Source organism: Microchirus variegatus (assembly GCF_963457635.1).
Source record: "Microchirus variegatus genome assembly, chromosome: 22".
NCBI lineage: Eukaryota > Metazoa > Chordata > Actinopteri > Pleuronectiformes > Soleidae > Microchirus > Microchirus variegatus.
This window is the reverse complement of record NC_139823.1, coordinates 3,778,738-3,791,403: the sequence shown is the minus strand read 5'-3', so window position 1 is coordinate 3,791,403 and position 12,666 is coordinate 3,778,738. Positions and strand designations below refer to the sequence as shown.

The 12,666-nt window shown below is 40.4% G+C and overlaps 1 protein-coding gene across 1 annotated transcript; it reads left to right on the top strand.

The window, feature by feature from the left end:
- Nucleotides 1-892: 892 nt before the first annotated feature.
- On the top strand, nt 893-8,594 carry chn1 (chimerin 1; the record flags this gene model as incomplete). Its single annotated transcript, XM_083908500.1, has 7 exons — nt 893-1,144; nt 2,522-2,606; nt 5,204-5,377; nt 6,888-6,965; nt 7,621-7,758; nt 8,058-8,163; nt 8,423-8,594. 7 exons carry the CDS (start codon nt 893-895, stop codon nt 8,592-8,594), a joined length of 1,005 nt encoding a protein of 334 aa, XP_083764626.1.
- Nucleotides 8,595-12,666: the final 4,072 nt, after the last annotated feature.

Genomic DNA, 12,666 nt, shown 5'->3' with positions numbered 1-12,666 from the left:
TAAATTTATCAAATGTTTTGATTCTGGTTTCGATTTTAGTCCACACTGTGATTGTGTTTTTAAATTGTATGAACACTCCTCGATCCCCTCATCCCTCATGGAAACCCATTGGTATCGGTGACCTTACATTTATTGCTGCCGTGCTTGGTGCTTTTGTGCTCTTTGTGGTCCCAGCCGTGACCGGTTTCTGTGGCAACACGATTTTGAAAACCGCTTTCCCCACTAACGGCCCACAGCCGTCGCAACTTCTACAGCCCACTCCTGATGCATTACTCATTCATTGCTCATTATCATCCCACTCTCATTTCATTTCTATCCTGCTTGGATATCTGATGGAGACGGTTGTGTGGGGGCGGGGTAGAGACTACTATGAAGCCTGTGTATCCGTTCTGCGATTGGCTGGTGGGATCTGTTTAATCCGCTGTGGCTGCTGTGGGTCCGCCCCTGTACTCCTCCTCCTCCTCCTCCTCTGCTCTGACTGCCCCAACAGCATCCATACACAACAGTGTGCTGTCTCTGTTCCAGGGAGAATATCAGCTCTGCACAGGGAGGAGAGGATTAGCGCAGCCGCTCAGCTCATCTGCATACACATTCCCAGAGAACCACATGAGTGCTCAGGGCTGCACCTCTTTTATATAAAACCTGGCAGTCCTATTACAGTGGCTCCACTTGTACCACTGTCACTGCTGTGAGAGGATTTAATAAGGACTACAGTTTTTGTTCTTTTATACTCCAGACTTCAAATTTAAAATTGTTGTCTCTGCTGCCCCTTTTTCACTGGGACAATGGGAGTCATAATGTTTGATTCAGACTTTGTCTAAGCATCTTTTTTTTGTACTTTTCTACTGGGATTGTTCCTTCACCTGGTTTTGGAGGTGAGGAGTATAGCAGAATGCCATCTAAAGAGTCCTACGAGACTCTCAAAGAAGAAAAGTCCCTGGTGCAAAAGGCCAAGCGAGAAGCCAATCAGGAGGATATTCTAGTGGCTGCTCTGGGGATGAGGATGGGGCCACAGAAACCTCCAGCCACTTTCTGGCAACCACTTAAACTGTTTGCCTATTCACAGCTCACCTCACTGGTGCGCAGAGCAACACTGAAGGAGGGCGACCGGACCCCCAAACCTGAGAAAGTACACAACTTCAAGGTGGGAATTAATCAACTTAAAGAACTCTTTAAGCCGCTGTTGCAGCTGTTTATTTTTATTTTCATCGTGTATGGTTGCCCTTTCTCGTGCTTGTGAGAGATGGAGGAGGGGAGCCAGGGTTTTCCTGAGTTCGAGGGAGAATGAAAAACAGAGCTGTCCATTAAGCTTTTTATCAAAAGAAAATCTGTTGTGGTGTCTGTGGACCAGTGGTGATCGTGTGATTAGCAGATGAACAGATTACAGAACTGAGAGGGAAAACAGTGGAGTGTTTCCGTGTTCTGCTCATTCTCACTTTCCTAGTTTGGCTGGTTGATGGCATGGAGAGCAGGGTGTGAAATTGTACCTTGAAGCCTGGTAAATTGCTGCTGCTGCTTGTTCTGCTGCGTTGTTACTTTTTAAGTGCTGAATGTTGCATTTCGACATTTCCTTTGTTCAGAGGGGTGTGTGTGTGAAGAATGTTACATTAGTGTGAATTTGTGATGTATTATTTAAGTAACGTAAAATGAGCTCAAATCTTGGTCAATTTAAAAACTCTCCGGGTTATGTAATTTAATAAACATGTCTTCTGTCTGGTAGATTTCAGAAAACATGTGGGATATTGTCTTTCTAATTTTGTCTTGTGTAATTAATTTGACTGTTGGTACCACTAGTTAGACGATTCCTATATTTTATACTTCAGCCTTTTAAATTAATCACTTTGGTGAATCCACTAACCACCTACACTTATAAAGTTTTTACTAATAGAATAAGGAATCATTACATCACATCATACATATCATAAGAAATCAAAAATGGAAAACTGATTAGATGTAAAAGATAATTTATAAATCATTTGTTTCCTGTAAACATGTGCATGACATCATCATAGATGTTCGGGATAATCATAAGTGGATGGATAAGTTCATTTTATATCAAAGTCATTACTTATTTACACCAGCAACTACCACTTCTGTGGTGAATGGCCCTCCTGATGTGTCTGTTATTGACTCCATGCAGAGGAACTGTGGGAGTTATCGCTCCCAGAAGCCTCCCTGATTGGCTGCACTGTTGTTACCTGCTTGAGAGCAATGACTTCCAGCTCCATACAACAAGCATGGTGGCCCTTTTTCTGTTTCCATGCTGAATTTCCCTTGACAGCATACACCTTCTGTCTCTAGTGAAGTGTCAAAGCCTCCCCTGCTTGGAGTCACCACTCCACATCAGTGTTGTCAGTCTGAGGATAATCCTCTTCCTCATTTAAAATGGCAGCACCTTCAGACCTCCTTGCTTGTTATGAAGCAAGATGCTGTGGCATAAAATACCTGCTGTTCTCCCTCTGCTTTGTCACTGCTCCAGAATCGTCATTAATGTGTGTCACTGTCCTCTTCTCTGTTGCAGGTCCATACCTTTCGAGGGCCTCACTGGTGCGAACACTGTGCCAGTTTCATGTGGGGACTGATGGCACAAGGGGTCAAATGTGCAGGTACGTCTTGTTCTCGTGGCGTCATTAACAACGTCTTATGTAAACGGCTTGATCACGTCACATCACGCTCTCCTTACATTCATGTGTACAAAGTGAGCATCAGTCTACTGTATATGGGTTACTTGGTTTTCAGTACATCTGGCCGTGGATTATTACATTTTAATCCAAAATCCCCAACAGTTGTTTGTGGATTATGAGTTGTATAACGGACCAAGTGCATTGGTGGCCCAATAGTTGTGATGTAACAGGTCTGATTAAAGGCCCACATGTTTCTTCACTGGCTTTGTGAAAGGAGTGATTACTTTGAAAGGGTGAGGGATCTCACAGGCCTTTGTTGTTCTCACAGAAACAAGGGAAAAGATCGACTGCAACTGTCAGTCAGAGAACACACACACCAGAATTCTAATATATTCTCATGCAAGCTCTCTGCACTGACTGAATTATGTCAGTTTGAGTGTTACTCATATTACCTTACCTTATCATTACCTTTTTCATTCTGTTTCACATTTTCACAGATTATTCTGTTATATTTTTTTTATATTTCTTTGTTTGCTGTGTTTATTTGACTGTCGAGCCGTTGTTAGGATTATTTTTCCAATCTGAGAATAGTGTAGCAATACTCCCTGATGTGCCTTTGATGTTTTATGGATGAAACAAAGTGTGTCACACAAATGTGTGGTAGTGCTGGTATTAATAAATAATGTCTTGATATTGAAAGCTGACAGCAAACAAAATAAAGGCACTATACAGTCAGTATGTGTGGAGCCAGTCTGTGTCGACTCAAGAGATCGCCATTCCTTCAGACTGAGCCACAGCCTCCAGAATCTAGGGCAGCGAGGGCTCACATGATGCTCACATTTGCATACCAAAAAATGTGTTCTTCCCACCTCCTTTTTTTCTTTTTGTATGTGTGAACTGTGTTTGGCTGAGCGCCAGAGAGCCAGCCTCTGCTTGCGCTTGTTGTGCCACATTTCTTCATCAGAGTACAACCCCCCAGCCTCATCCCATCATGGCTATGAAGGAAAACAAAGCTGGCATGTCTCTGTAATGAGGAGCGGAGCTCAGAGTGTGGGGAAGGAGCTCTTTTTCCATACACATTCAAATTCGGCGGCTTCAACCAAAGAGCTAGGTCACACAGCTCAACCTCAGTTTAACTTAAATAATTTGTAGAAAATCCAAAACAGTCAACAAACGAGCACTGCCTTTTTTTTTTTTTTAGAAGCCGTCAGGATGGGACCGGTTTCAGCTGGTAACGCTGCTGGTTAGACACATTGATAATGGGCTGATTAGCATCCAGCAACCATTAAACCTCTTCTCATAGCCTTTAAGCCAAAAACAAACTGCATCCCAACACCACCCAGCAACACAGATAGAGTTGATGGTGCAGTAAGCAGCATCCCCTGTTTCCTGGCTATTGGTGTCCCTTGGGTTCTTCCTCCCTCACCCTCACCCGACCCACCTGGGACCTACGGCCGTCAGCGTGCTCACACGGACACCAGGAGCTCAGCAGCCTTGTGTCTGATGACAGGCTCTCCTCTATTATACTGCCTGTCTCATATCCTTAAGAGAATCATCTCTTAAGGTAATTACATTTCTGCATCAGTGCATATAAATACTGGCTGGACACATTTCTCCAGGGACTCGTATTAATCAAAATATGGTCGGAGATCCTACAGAAGCATAGATTCTAGGCTTGTAGAAAGACAATTTTATCTAAAATTACAAAGAAGTGATCAAAATGTAATTTTTTATGGTTTTCAAATCCAAAGGCACATGGTGTTTGTCAAAAACAAAAATCTTTCAGAATTTGGAGAGAGCTCATGAGATCTAAGAGCTTGAAGAGCTGCCCCCATTTTAGTCTGGGAAAGTAGGTCTAGTGTAGCCCGCAGCGCCTCAATTGCTGCTTCCACGGCCATTGTGTGCGAGCTTGGATCTGGAAGAGGATAGAGTGTGGCGCAGCATCGCTGACTGTCCCTCCTCCAGGCCACAGGGTTTTCAGTGTTCCTCTAATTCTCTCCGTGCTTCTCTGTTACAAAGCAAAGCTGCGGTCGCTCTCTTCGCCTGCTCTCCGCAGGCTTCTCTGTTCCCTACAAGGTGAATTCTGCCCTGAAACAGCTGCGCCTCAGGCCCAGTCCACTGCCACTAAAGACAAAACACAGTTACACTGACGTCATGTCTTATGCACTATTTAAAGTCCAAAATAAATTAATTTTAATGAAAATATTGTGGTAATAAAATGACAAAATGGAATATAAAAACAATATTAATGTCCCGTATCCTGTTTTTATTGTATTATTTTTGATGTTGTAATAATAATATTGCGCTTTAGAGGTGACTTTGGAGTGATGCAGTGCTCAAGGTGACTCAATGCCATGTGTGGCCTCGTGAGATTCTGCCAACAAATATTGATCTAGATAATTAACACTCTTCTGCAATCACACAAAACCGTTCAGCCTTTTTCAAAATTAACCTCATGTTGAATTTCAATCATCATAAAAGTCATTTTCAGGAATATCGTGACACTGTTGACTTTGACGTGTCATGTTTGTGTAATTCTGCAGTAATGTCCTGCTGTCTCTCTCTCTCTCTCTCTGTAGATTGTGGGTTGAATGTCCACAAACAGTGTTCACCTCTGGTGCCCAATGATTGCAAGCCAGACCTGAGACACATCCGCAAAGTCTACAGCTGTGACCTCACGACCCTGGTGAACGCGTGTAATACAGCGCGACCCATGGTGGTGGACATGTGCATACGAGAGATCGAGTCCAGAGGTTAGTTCACGACCTGTGTGTGTGTGTGTGTGTGTGTGTGTGTGTGTGTGTGTGTGTGTGTGTGTGTGTGTGTGTGTGTGTGTGTGTGTGTGTGTGTGTGTGTGTGTGTGTGTGTGTGTGTGTGTGTGTGTGTGTGTGTGTGTGTGTGTGTGTGTGTGTGTGTGTGTGTGTGTGAACTGATATATATCTGATAATATGAATAATATTCCCTGCAGATGTGACTGTAGTAACTGCTGTGTAAATAGTAAATAAACACAATTTAAGTGTAATTCCACAAATGCTGGATGAGGGTGATATATGAAGGCAAAGAACAGCCATGATAATTGAATGTTAAACCAAATGAATACTCACAGTAAATATTTTATATTACAAATGTAATTATATAGCTAAATTAAAGCATGTCATTTCAACTGTCAATCATTTCTAAAATGGCCAGAATTTGTGTTCAGATGTATACATTTATGATAAACTATCAGGAATCAAGTGACTGACACAACTGGAACTGTAATTTACTTTAGTTTTAAAATGTTCATCTTTGACTTTAGCCAGTCCAGTTTGACCCACATTTCATACTCACAAATATATAGACTAAACATGGATCACTTGATTTATACAGTTTTGCAAAAAGCACAAAATAATTGCACAAGATGGAATAATCAGGTTTTAATAACCCCATAAATCTAAATGCAAGGTTGTCACGGTTTATTAAAGCTAATAAAAAATTAATTACTCCTTCCATTTCCTTAAAGATGATAAAGAAGTAACTTACTTACCTTACTGATTTCATTGTTTTCACAAGACGTGGAGTAATTATTAATCAAGCTAATGCCTGCTTTTCTCTGCTCAGGTCGGAAAAGTCTTCAATTATTCTGACATTATGTTTTTTTTTTGATGCTATAATTTCCAATGGAATAACTTTAACAATACTGTTTTTTAAACGACTTGAAAGTTTAATTCAGAATTAACTTCCTGTTATTGTGATGTCTGTTGTAAAATCATTCATTTGGTTTTATAGTAAGTGATCTAAACTGTATGTACAACATACTCAGCTAAGGTGTTTAATCCACTTTTATCATGAACTGTGTTAATGTTTTTTTGGTGGTGTGTGGTTGACTGTGAGGACTGATGAGTGTGCTGCTAGTTGTAAACCTATAATGAGGAATACATTACTGTGTTTCCTGCTGTCTCTGTTGATTGCATTTCAGTTAAATCATTCAGCTATGTAGGAAACTCATTGCTGCCTTATTGTCTCCCCCCTAATCCTTGTACATCTGTAGCTAAGTTTGATTTATGTCTTCATTATTTTACTCACTGATGCAGAAAACTATTTGCATCTGCCCATGTCCTACCATTGTGGACATTTTATCCCCAAATTTCTTATGCATATTTAAGACTGTTAAATGCACTTTCCTAAATTACCCAAGGCGATACGCGGGTGAATTTTTCCACATTACCCGTGACAGGCTTGACAATATCTGAAAGGTCATTTATTTCACGTTTGTTCCTCAAGGACTGACGTCTGAAGGCCTCTACAGAATATCTGGATTTACTGATTCGGTGGAAGAAGTCAAGACGGCGTTTGACAAAGGTACGTTTTCGTCCGCTCGCATCACAATGACGGCCATCGGGTGATCATGCATATTCACAGATACACACAGAACACTTCAGATTAACGAGAAAGTGACACATGCGTGAGGGATTAGGGTCCATCTGGGAGAGCAGATCGTGTCCTGACATGTCCCTCTCACACAGGGTTTCACTGTGGGCAAACCATACATCTACTTTCACTGCCTAGAGCCACAGCTGTAAAAGAACACCTCCCACTGTTGTGTTTGGATTCAGTAGTAGTTTTAGAGAGTTTGAGCCCGTCTTGGCCCAGTGCAGTGTGAATTTAAGCTGTAGAAAAACCCTGCAGCAGTGGGATAAACTCTGTCCTCGAGCCGCATGTGGAATATCCTCCATGACAGAGTGTCATTCCAGCTCACAGCACTGTGTTGTTCAGTCTGCCAGCACAAGTAGGCCATGGCCTGCTCTGCATAGCATAACCAAGGGGAAGTCAGAATAAAACAGGCCAGGCGGATGACGGCAGCTGCTTTGCAAAAACACAGACACAGAGAGTATTGTTTATTTTCACCCCTTGTATCACAATTCCTCAATTTACACTGTGATAGTGAAAGTGCTGATGTCAGCCGTTCCCCACAGTGTGACAATTGTCTTCTTCTCGTCGTCTCACGTCCTCACAGATGGTGAAAAGACGGACATCTCAGTGAATGCGTATGAAGACATCAATATCATCACGGGTGCGCTGAAACTCTACCTCAGGGATTTGCCTGTTCCCGTCATCTCGTACGATACTTACCCCAGGTTCATCGAGGCTGCGAGTAAGTCACAACGAGAGAAACAGTCCAAGTCAAAGATTGATAAAACTTTATAACGTTTATGCTTCATATCCTTTACTTACTGTGTCACAAAGTTACTACACAAAGTGCACACATCCAATTTCCATAAGCTCTTTGGAGCAGCCTGCTCTCCTCAGACTTCCTCTCCTGTCTAATGGCTTTTATTACCCCCCAGGAAATACTTACATTGATTTTTTTTTTTTCTTGTGTGTTCTCTGAGGTCAGAGAGTTTTTCTTTTTCGCTGACCACACTCACAGCAAGTTCCTTTTCCGTTTCGCAGAGCTCACAGATGCAGACAAGAAGCTGAAAGCGTTCAGCGAGGCTCTTTCTCTGCTGCCGCCGTCACACTGTGAAACGCTCAAGTATCTCATGGCACATTTAAAAAGGTGAGAGACACTGCGCGATCAAAGGGAGTGTGAAAACTGTTAGGGAGAGAGTTTCAAATACGCAGGTTAGTATAAGTAGGTTAGACATAGTCTCTCATTTGTCACTGTGGTTATATGATGGTTTGCAGAAGTAAAATAGCAACATTTTTCTTGTAGAGCAGGGATTGTGTCTTCTCTCCACTTGTCCACCTCAACATCATTAAACCTCTTTCATTTCCACACTCACTGTTTGTTTTCTAACTCTTAAATGTATTCTCAGGGTCACGCAGAATGAAAAATCCAACCTGATGAATGCGGAGAACCTCGCCATCATTTTCGGGCCCACCCTCATGCGTGCACCAAACCTGGACGCCATAACAGCGCTCAATGACATCCGCTACCAGAGACAGGTGGTGGAGGTGCTCATTAAAAATGAAGACGTGCTCTTCTAAACACAGATCAGGGCTTTTATAGAGCAGTTCTCTTAACAGATATTTTGTGTTTGTACTGATCAGGGCTGCAGCGATTATTCGATTAATCGATTATTAATGTTACTAAATGAATCGTCAACTATTTTGATAATCGATAGTAATCTATTCTGGTTTCATCGCTCCATCTGACAAAGAAAATCATCATTTCGAGGTTTTTCAACATTTCCTGACAAACACATACTCAATTAATCAAGAAAACAATCGACAGATGAATCGATTATGAAAATAATCGTTAGTTGCAGCTCTAGTACTTATCGTTTTTTTGTGTATGGACTAGTGCTGACCTAACATCCGTCCGACCCCGTGCTGGGTGTGGATGATGAACCTTTATACTCTGTGTCTCCCCATTTTTGTCGGGGGAATTTTCAGACGCTGACATTCCAGCATGCATGATGTTGCGAGCTCTCTTTGTTGCTTTGTAGTCGTGGCCCAGCATGTGTTAAAGATCGAGTAGTGCTGTGATTTTGATTTTGATCTGTTCTGTAGAAGCTGTAGTCCACACTCCCTGCTGCCTCCGCGCAGTGATTCCCCTGAAACATCGTATAGCTGGATGTAAATGAAATAAGCTACTGATTTTTTCTGCTGTACTTTTTATGATGCTGTATTTTTCTCAACTTGTTTTTATGTAACCTGCCGTTCTTTCCTGTCTCTGAGTACACGCTGGTACTTTTGGCCGACCGTAACATTTCTGTTGTGTTATAAACAGCATTATTTGTGAACTTAGTTTTTGTACTGTAATGGTTTTTTTTTATACACAACTTGTGCATGATCAGTTTAATTTATTAAACCTTAATCTATATTAAATGCTTGATGAGTCTGAAACTGATTGTCATTAAAACATCTACATCAACATATTTGTTAAACCTACTTGAACTAATTGTATTTTTTTTGTCCACTTGGGAGCAGCAGAAACAAACTCAATGTTTCACTGGCTTCACGATATTAACTATATATAATTCTGTTTTTGTTCTCCATCAACTCATGAGGGCTATGTTTGTCTCTTTAGCTCCATCATTTTCATCATCATCCATCCATGTCTGTCTTTTGCCTCAAACTTAAAACAATATTAATTCTAGCAGCTTTAATTTGGGTATTTTATGCCATAGTTGAAGCATTTAATTGTTAGCAACAGTCATATAGACTCTGTCCAGATATTGTAATAAACCTGTAATGATGCCTCTGAAAGTAGTAGATTTTTTTTGTGTTCTAAATTTCTAATTCTTTAAAGAAATGGATCTGTACCACAGGTGCACCCATGGTAAAATGCTGTGGGAATAATACACAACACGTTATGTGTTGTTGAGTCATTGTTATGATTAACTTTATATCATAGAAATAATTGTGCAGAAGTCACAAAATAAACCATTTTTTATTTATTTTATTTTTGTTCATAAAAATGAGCGACGTGAACTTTAAACTGTGACGTATTTTACAAATTTAAATATTTTGAGTACTTTTTGCTCAGGTGTGTTTAAAACGTTGGTGAAAAAAAAACAACAGATTCATCATGATTGCCTATAGGTTGTGCTGAAAAAAAGGATATGACACTATAGTGCACATTCTTGTAGCTTTCTGTATAATACTGTATATTCTAACATCCATCCATCCATTTTCTACTGCTTTATCTTCCACAGGAGGGTTGTGAGGGGGTGTTGTGCCAATCTCAGCTGACATAGGGCATATATCAGCTGTTTTAACATAGTAAAGCAGCGAAATGCTCTGTATTTCCTAGAAATAAGACTTACCATATTGAAAAGACCAAAATCCATTGTTTTTTTGATTGTTATTTTATCTCACCAACAATTATATATTCAGTGTAGCTCTATTGTCATGCAATGACCATGCATTTTTGTGTTAATCCACTACTTCCCCAACAAATGCACTGTTTATTCGTATTTTAGTTACATTTGCTGCAAACTACAATGTTTAGCTGCTTCAATTGGCAATTTTTAAAGATCTTCAGTATAGGCGATATGGACGTGTGGTTTTGCAATACAGTCAAGATCAGGAGGTTATTAAGAATATTACTGTTTTTAATAATTTTATGGGCGTTAATAAGAAAATACTTAACGACATTAGTCTTGTATTTAAAATAAAAAAAAATATATGTAATTAATCCATGAAAGGCTACAAAATGACCCTTTGCAGATCAGTGTGACCGTGTTTCATTCTGCTTTTACGGTCACATAATGACAGGTTTTGTCTCAACATCACACATCATGTGACTTTACATAATCCTCCTCCAACAACACATCAGTCACACTCATGCACTGTGTGATTACAGCCACACACCCACGATACCTAAGGCCACAGCGCTGCAGTGAGCCTGTTAATTATATATGTGTGTGCAAACAATGTCACATGGAACGTATGCATTTTAGTTTTAATCACCCAAAGGTTAAGACTCTCCTCGCAATTTCCAAGAACCAGTGATGCACAGCCATCGGCGCTTCTGACATAAGCACAAGCTCAATTATGGTTTGTGTGTTTCTCATGTAAAACACTTTATGTTAAGTCTACTTTTCCCAGTGGTGGATGTGGTCAAATGTGTGTGTTTTTTATTCAGTGTTTCCATGCTACACCTTTTTTTTTTTTTTCCATGTTGTCTCTGGCTTCACATTTCAGTCATTCCCACTGTTCAGGGTTTTGTCTTCAATCTTCCCCACAAAGCAGCTGAGAAGCAATCACTGCTTGACATTTAATCACTTGGCTTGTGCGACCACATCACGCCGAGTTAATGTAAGCTGAATTCAGACTTGTCTCGGGTGATTGTGAGGCAAAATTGGATTTTCATCCAACCGTTTAGCCTCCGCCAGCAATTTTAAATATATCTTACCTTCATCTATATCAGTTATTGACTATGAAAGGAAACCCACGGCGATGCAGCTATCAAGCCATCTCTCAGTGTGATGATGTGATAACACCGTTGTGGATTAATGTCCACAAAATGCATTGTGTGGTGAATGTGCCTCATTCACAGTAATGGGACTAAATTTGAAAGGCTGTGATCCATGAGATAACTGACCTTTCTCTGTTGACTGCTAACGTTTTCCTCTCTGCTATAGCAGCTGACCTGAATGCTTATTATAATGTTGATTTACAAAGAAAATGTTCAACCCAACCAACAAACATTTATAAGCAGTAGAAATGTTAGTTATGTTTCAACGCTCAGTACAAAGTTGTTATTTTTAGGGTTTTTATTTCAAAACCTGCATCTGTGTAATAATATATATATATTTGTGTCTATAATTTACTGTTTTATTTCCACATAATAATACAACATATTAAATGCATACTTGGTAACGCTCAAATGTGTGATTTAAAATAACAAAAATAATGTAATAATACTCAGTTTTTTTTGTATTTATGTGGGAATATAATGTATACACGCATAATAATCTCTTATATGAAAACCTTATAATCCTCTTATAGTCCAGCTTTCACCCAGCCCATAGAGACCCTTTCATTTAGATTCAATGAACCTTTAATCAGATTTAAACACACAGCTAAAAGTGCTCTATAGTGGCCGAGTCGCAGTAAAGGGTGTTTATATGATGTAAAAATCGTGCAGGTTGAGTGACTGAGGAGGGAGAGGCGGCAGGGTGGAGACAAATCTCTCTTAATTCACACATTGCCAAAATGGTCATTTGTCTCTAAGTGAGATGAATGAGGCCGGTGGTTGAGTGACCGGCTGATTGAACGGATTGGGGATGTGAGGAAATTGAGTTGCCTGACCCATCACAGGCCTGACGGGGTGCAGAGCAAGAGCAGAGGAGGGAGACGCGGGCGTAACACCTGCCCTCCAGGAAGCACAAAGCTGTTTGACAATATGAGGTTCCTATAATTATCATTGTCATCAATGAAAGTGTTATCCACTGGACCACATTACTTAATTATTTTTTTATTTTTTTATGTGTGTGTGTCCTTATTTCACATGGTTTGAAAGGGGATACGACATGACATGGCACGATACGATACGATATATACGATATATGATGCGATACGATATGATCTAATGATACAATATACGATG